General features: G+C 44.7%; 1 protein-coding gene across 1 annotated transcript in view; it reads left to right on the top strand.

Annotated features, from left to right (window-relative positions):
- The first annotated feature begins 4,715 nt into the window (after positions 1-4,715).
- The window catches only part of sp2 (sp2 transcription factor), a 35,843-nt gene continuing 28,174 nt past the window's right edge, over positions 4,716-12,384 (top strand). Inside the window, exons 1-3 of the mRNA XM_060848666.1 lie at positions 4,716-4,800; positions 8,703-8,782; positions 9,864-11,178. Coding sequence (XP_060704649.1) covers positions 4,794-4,800; positions 8,703-8,782; positions 9,864-11,178 — 1,402 coding nt within the window. The 5' untranslated portion in view covers positions 4,716-4,793. The remainder of the gene's footprint in view (positions 4,801-8,702; positions 8,783-9,863; positions 11,179-12,384) is intronic.

Consider the following 12,384-nt stretch of genomic DNA (forward strand, 5'->3'; position numbering starts at 1 on the left):
CGCTTTCCATCCATGCACCATCTCTTTGCGTGAAAAAGTTTCCCTTTAAAACCTTTTTAAATCGTTCCCCTCTCACCCTAAACCTATACTCTCTAGTTCTGGACTCCCAACCCAGGGAAAAGACCTTGTCTATTTGCCCTATTCATACCCCTTCTGATTTTATAAACCACTAATAAGGTCACCCCTCACTCTCTGACGGTCCAGGAAAACAGCCCTTGCTTATTCAACCTCTCCCTATAGCTCAAATCCTCCAACCCTGGCAACATCCTTGTAAATCTTTTCTGAACCCTTTCAGGTTTCACAACATTCTTCTTATAGGAGGGAGACCAGAATTGCACGCAATATTCCAGAAGTGGCCTAACCAATGTCCTGTACAGCCACAACATGACCTCCCAACTCCTGTACTCAATACTCTGACCAATAAAAGAACGTATACTAACCACCTTCTTCACTATCCTATTTACCTGCGACTCTACTTTCAAGGATTTATGAACCTGCACTCCAAGGTCTCTTTGTTCAGCAACACTCAACAAGAGAAATGGGCAAGAATGGTCCAACGGTAGATCTTTAGTCAGTAAAGGGAACCAAATGTAATGGGGTTAAAGGAGGAAAGTGGAGTTGACGATTATCAGCTCAGCCATGATCTCATTGAAAGACATAGTTGACCTGATGAGCAGAATGGCCTAGGTCTGCCTCTTGATTTACAGTCTAACAGTATTTTCTAGACTGACCTCAAGGGGGAGAATCCACCACATTTTATGATAAGTGGTATGAAGGTGTAGATGTGTACTGTACCTTGAAGAGAGACTAGAAGTTGGCATGGACTTAGAGAGGCACAGAGTGTGCTGAAAGAATTTAAAATGTAACATTTGACTGTGAAACCAATAGTGCAGCTGAGTTGCCATGATACACAACAAATTTGAATTTGGCCATAAATTATGTCTCAAGATACCAAAATCCAATCGAATTTGAATTTAATGACATCAATCTAATGGAATGATCGGGTGTTTTGGGGTATAAAACCAGACATTTTGAAGAGTTAGGGAGGAGAACTGCCAAGAAAACCAGCAAGTATAGACTAGTAGCCAAATAGCTCTCTGAACGGTACCTGTCACATAAGAAATGTGCAGCAAACTGTTGGGCGGCACGGTGGTTAGCATTGCTGCCTCACAGTGCCAGGGACCTGGGTTCAATTCCCGCCTCAGGCAACTGTCTGTGGAGTTTGCACATTCTCCCCGTGTCTGTGTGGGTTTCCTCTGGGTGCTCCGGTTTCCTCCCACAGTCCAAAAATGTGCAGGTTAGGTGGACTGGCCATGCTAAATTGCCCGCAGTGTTAGATGAAAGGGTAAATGTAGGGGAATGGGTCTGGGTGGTTTGCTCTTCGGCGGGTCGGTGTGGACGTGTTGGGCCGAAGGGCCTGTTTCCACACTGTAACTAATCTAATCTAATAGAAAGACCAAAGAAGGGAAAACCCAGAGGAAAATCTACAAAGCTGACTGGTTTTGAAATGTTTCGTTTTTGGTAAATCTTAATCAGGATTTTATTATCGGACCGGTATTGTAGAGTGTGAGATAAAAGATAGGGTCTAATTTAGCAGAGGGGTATAACCAGGGTTGTAACGTAAGGGAGTCAAATATTGGTAACACGATCACCACATTAAACTGGCCACGGGCTTAAGAGTTGATCTTAACTGTGATTTCCACATTCCAAAACAAATTTAAAGAAGATTGGGCTGGATAATGTTTAAGGTTCTGTTTATAGAGTCACAGAATCATACTGCGTGAAAATAGACCCTTCAGTCCAACTTTTCCATGCTTACCACATTTCCAGAAACTGAACTGGTCCCGTTCAAGTTCTGAGAAGGATTACTGGACTCGAAACATTAACTCTGATTTCTCTTCACAAATGCTGCCAGACCTGCTGAGATTTTCCAGTAATTTGTGCTTTATTTCCCATTTGCTTGTGTTTGGCCCATATCCCTTTAAACCTTTCCTACTCATGTACCTGTCTAAATGTCTTGTAGATGTTATAACTGTACCTGCATCTGCTACTTGCCCTGGCAGTTCATTCCATATTGTGGTGTTCATGGTATTTTAATTTTTGGAAGCAGACCTCAAATTTACAAGGTTCACTGAATTCCATTTTATAACTGGCTGATTCAAATAGTTTGGCTGATTCTTTGTTCTTAGTTTCATCAATATACTGCTCAACAGTGACTATGCCTCTACAGATAACGTTATTATCTCCTAAATTTGTAGTTGTTGGTTAATAACCTCAGCCAAAAAATATCCACTTATCCAAGGGAATCTTAGAGTCATGGAGTCATGCAGATGTACAGCATGGAAACAGATCCTTTGGTCCAACTCGTCCATGCCGACCAGATATCCCAACCCAATTGAGACCCATTTGCCAGCACTCAGTCCATATTCCTCCAAACGCTTCCTATCCACGTATCCATCCAGATGCCTTTTTACATATTGTAATTGTACTTACCTACACCACTTCCTCTGGGAGCTCATTCCATACATGTACCACCTTCTGCATGAAAACGTTGTCTCTTAGGTCTCTATTACATATTTCCCCTCTCACCCTAAACCTATGCCCTCTAATTCTGGACTCCCTGACCCCAGGGAAAAGTCTTTGTCTACTTATCCTATCCTTGCCCCTCATGATTTTATAAACCGCTATAAGGTCACCCCTCAGCCTCTGACACTCCAGGGAAAACAGCCCTATAGCTCAAATCCTCCAACTCTGGCAACATCCTTGTAAATCTTTTCTGAACCCTTTCAAGTTTCACAAATCCTTCCAATAGGAAGGAGACCAGAACTGCATGCAATATTCTAAAAGTAGCCGAACCAACGTCCTTTATAGCTGCAACATGACCTCCCAACTCCTGTACTCAATACACTGAACAATAAAGGAAAGCATACCAAATGCTTTCTTCACCACCCTATCTACCTTCAGCAACACTCCCTAGGACTTTACCATTAAGTGTATAAGTCCTGCTAAGATTTGCTTTCCCAAAATGCAGCACCTCACATTTATCTAAATTAAACTCCATCTGCCACTTCTCAGCCTACTGGCCCATCTGGTCAAGATCCCATTGTAATCTGAGGTAACCTTCTTCGCTGTCCACTATACCTCCAATTTTGATGTCACCTGCAAACTTACTATCTAAACCTCTTGTGCTCACATCCAAATAATTTATATAAATGACATAAAGTAGTGGACCCATCACCGATCCTTGTGGTGGTCCACTGGTCACAGGCCTCAAGTCTGAAAAACAACCATCCACCACCACCCTCTGTCTTCTACCTTTGAGACAGTTCTGTATCCAAATGGCTAGTTCTCTCTGTATTCCATGAGATCTAACCTTGCTAACCAGTCTCCCATGGGGAACCTTGTCGAACACCTTACTGAAGTCCATATAGATCATGTCCACCGCTCTGCCCTCATCAATCCTCTTTGTTACTTCTTCAAAAAACTCAATCAAGTTTGTGAGACATGATTTCCCATGCATAAAGCCATATTGACTATCCCTAATCAGTGAGATGTTTTATCCCTAATCAGTCCCAATGTGTAATAACATCTCTGAATGGGTTGATTAGAAAATATGAAGCCAGCCATTTCAGCATGACAATGACCTAAATCCTCAAACCATTAAAATATATTACCTGGTTAGTTAGATCCCATTTGGTGGTGGGACCTACCTTTGTGCAAACTACCTTCTACACTGACAGGACTTCTTGTAGTTCACCCATTTGTAAGTCTGTGTTCCTGAATATTTTCCAAAATAGGTAATAAAGTAGTGATTGTAACCAATTCAGCTGTATGGACCTCACAGATTAAGAGTTCCCTGACTGGGGCTGTTAACCCTTGTTGACAGACATAAACAGTTGTGTCAAGAGGTTCTGTTCACTCTGAGAGCTGGCTCTGAGGGAGCTGGATTAGAGTGGTGCTGGAAAAGCACAGCACATCAGGCAACATCCAAGGACGTTTCTGGCAAAAGCCCTTCATCAGGAATGAAAGGAGGGAGCTGGACCAGTACCGAGGATGGCACACATGTAAATAAAGAGGGTGACAGGATACCAACCACTGTGGAGTTATTTCAAAAGTGATGCTGGTTAATGCCTGCTGAAAAGTCCCAACTTTTTATGCAAAAGCTTGCAAACTTTTTTCAAAGCTTGTTCCTTGTATTTAGGTATACATCCTGTCTGTTTCAAACTACGACTGGACTTGCAAACATTGAAGACATGTCAAGTTAAAAAGTTCATTGCAATTGGATGGTTTCACATTGAGTGCAGGGCGGTGCCTGTTTTGCAGCCTGTTAGAACATTCCTTTCCCCAGGGTGAACAATGGCTGCTGGCCGCCTCTGGTTCATTTGCAGCTGCGCCAGCGATCCCCAGATTCCCCCCCATCAATCATTCCGACAATGCCCCGCCCACGCAGCTGTCGGCCAATCAACTCCCAAATGCAGATAACGCCCCCATCGCCTGCCGCATCTCTGGTGGTCCACAGCACCATCAGTCAGAATTATGACCAATCCAACTGCAGGCATATGTAGGATCCGCCCACACCGTGCTGTCGGTCAAAATTGAGCGCCGGCCAATCAGAAAGCGGGAGTGTGAAAATCTCTCTCCCTTGCGGCTTGGCGTCAGACGCGAACGTCGCCAATCCGGCGTCCGATTGGCCGGGTCTGGTGTCGGTCTGGGTGTGGGGGGGCGGGACGCAGGAGCCGATTGGACGGCGGCGGCGCGCTCCACTTTGACCCTCTTAAAGTGAATAAAACATCATGAGCGGTAGGTTCGCTTTTTTAAAAAAAATTAAAATAAATAATTGGGAATTAAATCTTTTTTTAAGGCGGCGGGGCGACCGGGTCCGCGAGAGGTGAGGGATATCCGGGGGAAGCGGGCTGACAGGCGGCGGCCGGGCCCCGGGGCCCATGGGGTGGGGGATGGGGCCAGGGCCGGGACCGAGCCGCTCGCTCCCTCCCTCCCTCCGGCCGCCACCGTCGCCGCTGCTGCCGCTGTTTTATTTCCCTCCGACACTTAAAGGCGCACTTTGTGCAGGGGGTGGGAGGAGAAGGAGATTTGCAAAATATAATTAATCGTATGCATCCTGACGGGGAATATTTTCTTGCCAGAGCTGCATTGCAAAACCTTGCATCTGTTGCATTGCAAAATATTGATAATTCTTAACATTTTCTCTCTTTTTTTCCCCCCGGAAAAATATAAAGGAAAATGGAAAGTGTTGTGCATTTCGTTTTCCTACTGCTGCTGCAGTTTTGCCCTGGCAATGTCAAAGTGCCCATCAATGGGCAAGCAATGGGTTGGCAATGAAATCCACAGGTTGCTGCCCTCTCTACTCCCTCCAGATTGTTGTCAGAGGGAGGGTGGTGGGTTTCGAGGGTGATGGGTTCAGAGGCTGGGGGTAGAGGGTCATGTGCCACCGGTTAGGGTCATGCAGCAATGTCAACATTCGACCATCGCCCCACTTCCTGTCTTGTATCCTCTTGGTCACGATGGGGCAAGCACATGCTACAAGAAGCATTGACAGGAGATTAACTATCGACTATTACAAGTCGGCAATTGCGTGACCTAAATGGAGTCTCTAAAAGTTGCACTTTGTGAATTGGAGTTTGAAATTAGTGATCGCTAAACTACTATCTAACATAGAGTCTTAGAGATGTAGAGCACGGAAACAGACTCTTCAGTCCAACTCGTCCATGCCAACCAGATATCCCAAACTAATCTGGTCCCACCTGACAGCACCCAGCCCATATCCCTTCAAACCCTTCCTATGCATATACCCATCCAGATGTCTTTTAAATGTTGCAATTGTACCAGCCTCCACCATTTCCTCTGGCAGCTAATTCCATACACGTACCATCCTCTGCATGAAAAACTTGCTCCCTAGGTCTCTTTTATATCTTTTCCTTCTCACCCTAAACCTATGCTGTCTAGTTCTGAATCCCCCCCCCCCCCAGAGAAAATACTTTGTCTATTTATCCTATCCATCACCCTCATGATTTTATAAACATCTATGAGGTCGCCCATCAGCCTCCGACACTCCAGGGAAAACAACCCTAGCCTATTCAACTTCTCCTTATAGCTCAAATCCTCCAACCCTGGCAACCTCCTTGTGAATATTTTCTGAATCCTTTCAAGTTTCACAACATCTTTCTGATAGGAAGGAGACCAGAATTGCATGCAATATTCCAACAGTGGCCTAACCAATGTCCTGTATAGCCGCAATATGACCTCCCAACTTCTGTACTCAATACTCTGACCAATAAAGGAAAGCATACCAAAACCTTTCTTTACTATCCTATCTACCTGTGACTCCACTTTCAAGGAGCTATGAACCTGCACTCCAATGTCTCTTTGTTCAGCAATACCCATCATGCCTCACTCTGATCTTCTAGCACCAATTGCTGTGCTCAGTACTGTAAAATATTAGATATTGTTGTACAGTCCTATGGGATCACAATGCACACAGCTGCAATATTGTAGAAAGGAGCAAAACTGGATGCCATCAACCTAAGATAGTTGCCAGTAAATCCAATAGGAAATGCAAAAGAAAAGTCTTTATTCAATGAGTGCTGAGAATCAACAACATATAACCACTAGGAGTGGTTGAAGCAAATAGTCTCGATGAAGGGCAAGATTCAGAAGCACTTTAGGAACAATGAAATTGAAGGAAATACAGTTTGTTTGAGATAAAGAGAGTTTGAAGGAGGTTGGCCTGGAATATAAATGCTGATATGGACTGGATGGATGTGTTATATGCTATTTTAAAGTATGGATTGGTGTAATATACTGTACTTCAGCACTGATTGTAATATACTATGTTTAGTGTTGGGTTGTAATAAACTTTTTTACGAGCTATGTATTATGTACTGTATCCAGCAGACGGTGCAGTGTACTGTGTTCAATGATGTAAAATACATAAACATGGCAATTGACATAATGTGTTTAGAGCTGGGTGCAATATACAGTAATGTATACATAATATACTGTATTAAGCTCAGGAAGTAGTATACGGTATCCTGCTGGGTATAAGATACTGTGTTCAGCACTGCTGCAATATACAGTATTCTGCTGGGTGAAAAATTCCGTATCTGGGCATACCTAACAAAGGTGTCAACCTGGTGAACTCAATGCACAGGAGTACTAAATGCCAAACTGCAGAAGCAACATGCAATAGACAGGCTAAGTGATCCAACACCAAACAGATCAGATCTGAGCTCTGTAGTGCTGCATTTCTGTATGGTTGTGGATAATTAAATAACTAACAGGAAGATGAGGCTCCACAAGTATCCCCATCCTCATGAATGGGGGAATCCAGTGCAAAAGACAAGGCAGGAGAACAGCTTGGAAAGAGACTGTGAATGAGAGAGTATGGTTTTAAAGGAATTGACAAAAGATGCAAAAGCAACAAGAGTAAATATTTTTCACACAACGACGCTGAGTGTGTGATAAAGGCAGGTTCAAGCCAAGCATTCAAAAAGAAGGTGGAGAGTTATTCTAAAAAGAAGAATGTGTAGGGGTTATAGAGAGAATGCAAAAGAATGGAACTGGGTGAATTGTTTATTTGGAGAGCTGACACAGATACAGTGGGCCATATGGCCTTGTGCACTGTTAGAGTTCTGTGATTTACAACCACCTTCAGCCAGACTGCTGAGTGGATGATCCATCTCAGCCTCCTGAGGTCCCCAGCATTACAGATACCAGGCTTCAGACTATTCAATTATTTGTGATATCAGGAATCAGCTGAAGGGCTATGGCCCCGTCAGTATTTTGGTAGTAGTACTGAAAGTTATGCTCCAGAACTAGCCAAAATGTTCAAGTATACCTACAACACTGCATCTACACTGCAATGTGTAAAATTGCCCAGGTATATCCTGTCCGACAAAAGTAGGACAAACCAGGTCACTTGTGGTTCAATCAGTCTTTTCACAATCATCAGTAAAATGATGGAAGTTGTCATTGACAGTGTTATTAAACAGCACTTGCTTAACAATAACTAGCTCACTGATGCTCAGATCAGGTTTCACCAGAGCTACTCAGTTCCTGATCTCACTGTGGTCCAAATGAGGATTAAAGAGCTGAACTCAGGAGATGAGGTAAGAGTAACTACTCTTGACATCAAAATGGCATTCGACCAAGTGTGGTATTGAGCATGGGTATTGAATACTAATAGAACTGAAGACAATGGGATAAGAACGACAAATAAGTTTAGAAAAACTCAGGAGGTCAGGCTGGAGAGAAACAGTTAACATTTCATGTCAATGACCCATCAGGTGCCTCACCTGCTGAGACTTTCCAGCATTTTTAAATTCTTATTTCTGATTTCCAGCATCCACTGTATTTTCGTTTGAATTCAATAGGAATCAGGAGGAAAACTTGTTGCTGGTTGGAGTCATACCTGGCACAAAGGAAGATGTCTGGTATTGAACAGTTTCTGCAATTGATTTCAAGAGTCAGGCAGGTGAGAGATGGCTGAGAGCAGTTAGGACCTGCTGAAATCAAATCCTACTATTCACAGAAGAGGAAAGTAAAGTTTGGCAGGGCTAGGGACCACTGAAGGAAGAGTGAACTAAAATCCAAGAGTGAGACATGCAGGTTGAAACAAACCCCTGAGGTCTCATGAAGAGATTTCCACATGCTCTTTATAAATGGCACTGTGCTTTCATTTTCAGACCAGCAGGACACTATGGCTGCCACTGCCACCATTAGTCACTGTGAATACCTGCAGCCAGCAGCATCAACAATGATTGAGGTAAGGGAGATGTTTCTGCTTTGGAGCACCTACCATCAAACAACATTTCAGCTCCAGGAGTCTGTAACACCTGGAGTCAGCTCGTTGTCAGGACCAGTTTTGTTCTCTTGGAAAGATGTTGTGAAATTGAAAGGGTTCAGAAAAGATTTACAAGAATGTTACCAGGGTTGGAGGATTTGAGTTATAGGGAAAGGATGAATACCCTAGGGTTGTTCTCCCTGGAGTGTTGGAGCATGAGGGGTGACCTCATAGAGGTTTATAAAATCATGAGGGGCATGGATAGGATAAATAGGCAAAGTATTTTCCCTGGGGTGGGGGAGTCCAGAACTAGAGGGCATAGATTTAGGGTGAGAGGAGAAAGATATAAAAGAGACCTAAGGGGCAACCTTTTCCACGCAGAAGGTGGTACGTGTATGGAATGAGCTGCTAGAGGGAGTGGTGGAGGCTGGTACAGTTGCAACATTTAAAAGGCATCTGGATGGGTATATGAATAGGAAGGGTTTGGAGGGTTATGGGCCAAGTGCTGGCAGGTGGGACTAGATTGGGTTGGGATATCTGGTCGGCATGGACGGGTTGGACCAAAGAGTCTGTTTCCATGCTGTATATCTCTGTGACTCTATCATTGCTTCTGCCCACTTGCTGCGAAGCCGAGTGCCGTGCACCAAGTGGGTACCTTCCCTGACATACTTAGCCACTTGATATTTTCAAATTTCCGGCCCTGTGCTGAGACTAAGTTTTGCAAATGCATCTAAATTAATATTGTTCACCCCACTTTTTATGTTTCTTCCCCTATCATGGCTGTGTGGGCTTTGGATCTACCTTCCTCAGTATATTGCATAAAAGATGGCACGGGAGAAATCAGAGTCAAACAGGAACGTTCTCTTCATTGTCCTAATCAATATTTATGTCTCAATCAACATCGGGGGTTTGCTGTACACAAGTCAGCTGCCAGATTTCCTATATTATAAAAGTAGCCACATGTGGTTGGAAACCTGAAGGTTTGAAGGGCGTTATTGAAATACAAGACTCTCTAAGTTGCTTTGTTTCTTCCCCTTTTTCCTTTCTCTGGCTCTTGTTACAGGATTCACAGCCATCTCCTCTGGCTCTTCTGGCAGCAACATGCAGCAAGATTGGACCCCCAGCCGTGGAATCCAGCTCCACACCCTCTCCAGTGGCTGTACAGATGGTCACCAAGAAACTGCCGCTGTTGAAGCCAGCTCCAGCACCTAATGGGCAAAATGGTGGCAATTTCAGCTTCATTGGAGCTAATGGAAAAGTCTTTCAGATCCAGGGATCACAGGTCACCGGTCCAGCCGTAAGCCCCTCTCTCTCTGGACAGTTAGTGCTGGCCATTCAGAGCCAAGCGATGGTCAACAAAGGCTCACGGCAGAACGTTCAGTATCAGTTAGTCCCCCAGGTCCAGACCCTGGGTGGGCAGTCCCTTCAGATTGCCAATGTTCAGCAAAATATGACAGGTCAGATCCAGATCATTCCAGGCACCAACAAGGCATTTGTGACCACTGCAGTAGCAGCCAATACACAGAAGGTCTCCCCTCAGGCAATGCATGTGAAACCCGCTTTATCAGTCCCTGCCCAAGTGCAGAAGACCAGGGGCACAACTGTACAAGGCCAGGGCAACGTCATTAAGCTGGCAAGTGGTGGAAACGTTGCCCTGTCTGTGCCAATTAGTAATTTGGTTGGCGCCGGTGATGGAACAGCCATACAGTTGGCCAGTGATGCTGTGTGTGGAGGAGGTGGTTCTACGAAGCTCAGCAAAAGGTTGAGGAGGAAATCAACAAATCCTGCAGCGGTGGCGGAAACAGTCACACTTGTGGAGGCTTCATCAGGAAATGTCATCCAGCCAGGCGCCAACATACTCTTGGTGCAGAGTCCAGGCTCCAATGTTCTGCAGCAGGTACAGGTGGTGCAGCAGAAGCAGGAGCAGGCGGTCCAGACCATTCCTCAGCAGGCCATCCGCGTTGTGCAGGCAGCCTCCATGAGTGGTCACAACCTTCCCACCGTACCCCAGAAATCCCCACAGAGCCTGCAGATTCAGACCAGTGAGCACAGCTCCCCACCGGTTATCATCAGGAGTCAACCCATACCCTCCTCAGGACAGGTTAACTGGCAGGCAGTGCAGGTGAAAAGTTCCACGGCACTTCAGCAAGGCTCCAGTCCCTCTGGCAGCTTTCCCCGGATTGCTCCAGCCGCAGGTGGAAAGAGAACCTCTGCGGGCTCTTTGATCCGGAAGGGGACTGCTTTGCCGAGAATTGCACCAGCTGGGGGTGCCATTAACCTGAACAGCGCGCAGTTTGCCACTGGTCAGGCAATTCAGACCATCAGCATCAACGGCTTGCAGGTGCCCGGAGTTCCAGTGACTGTCACCAATGCTGCAGGTGAGAGGCAATTTATACAAGTGTCAATTCACCAAATTTAACATAATGAGTTGTTGCAAGTGGGAATACACTGACTAAGGCTGGTGGATACAGATTCAATAGTAATTTTCTAAAGGGAATTGGACAAATATTTGAATGGAAACAATTTGTTGAGCTACAGGAAAAGTGCAGGAGTTTGTGGTACAAATTGGATAGCTTTTTTAAAGAACTAGCACAGACATGGTGGTCGAATGGTCTCCTTTACTGTGCTTTGATTCTTGGACTTTGTGTAAATGAAAGGAATTTATTGGAACGATTGAAATAATGGAAGGAAACAGTAAGACGCCATTCAGCATTTCAAATCACATAGCATGTCATTTGTAATGCCCTTGGATTAACAATCCAGAGGCCCAGGCTGATCCTGTGGAGGTATCAATGCAACTTCCACCACAGCAGCTGGTGCAAGTTAAATTCAGTTAATATATCTGGACATGCTTCTTGTTGTGCTGTGGCAGTGTCCATACCTCTGAACCAAGAGTCCTGTGTTCAAGACTCACCTACTGTAAAGATGTATACACTTTGTGCAGAGCCCTGGTCCAGTGTTCTGCAGTAAAAGCAAGTGGTACAGCAGAAGCAGGAGCAGGCAGTGCACGTTGATTGGGACAATGTGGTTAGAATAGATGGATGCTTGATGACCCAATGTGGACACGATGGCAAAAGGGCCTATTTCTGTGCTGGAAAATCTCTTTGACGCTTCAATTTTCAAATGATTATCTTTTTGAAATCCCTTCAGTGTTCTAACCATTCCCTGTCTCTTTAATCCCCTTCAACACCACTCAGCTTGGAGATCTCTGCACCTCTATAATTCTGGGTTCCTGTGCACCTCCATATATAATCGCTGCATCCTTGTTGGACATGGTTTCAATGTCTGGGCACAAAACTCTGAAATTACATCCCTAAACCTCTTCATTCTACCTTAAGGACAGTCCTTCAAACCTACCACTTTATAATGAGGTGATAACATAGTGATACAGTTATTGGACGAGTAATCCAGATACCCATGTAATGCTGTGGGGACCTGGGTTTGAATCCCACATAGCAGATGATAGAATTTAAATTTAGTAAAAGAAATCTGGAATTAAAAATCTAATGGTGAGCCAACTACTATCCATTAGGGAAGAACATCTGCCATCCTTATGTGGTCATATCCAAAAAGTGACTCCAGAC

Source organism: Hemiscyllium ocellatum, chromosome 32 (assembly GCF_020745735.1).
Source record: "Hemiscyllium ocellatum isolate sHemOce1 chromosome 32, sHemOce1.pat.X.cur, whole genome shotgun sequence".
In the NCBI taxonomy this organism is placed as follows: domain Eukaryota; kingdom Metazoa; phylum Chordata; class Chondrichthyes; order Orectolobiformes; family Hemiscylliidae; genus Hemiscyllium; species Hemiscyllium ocellatum.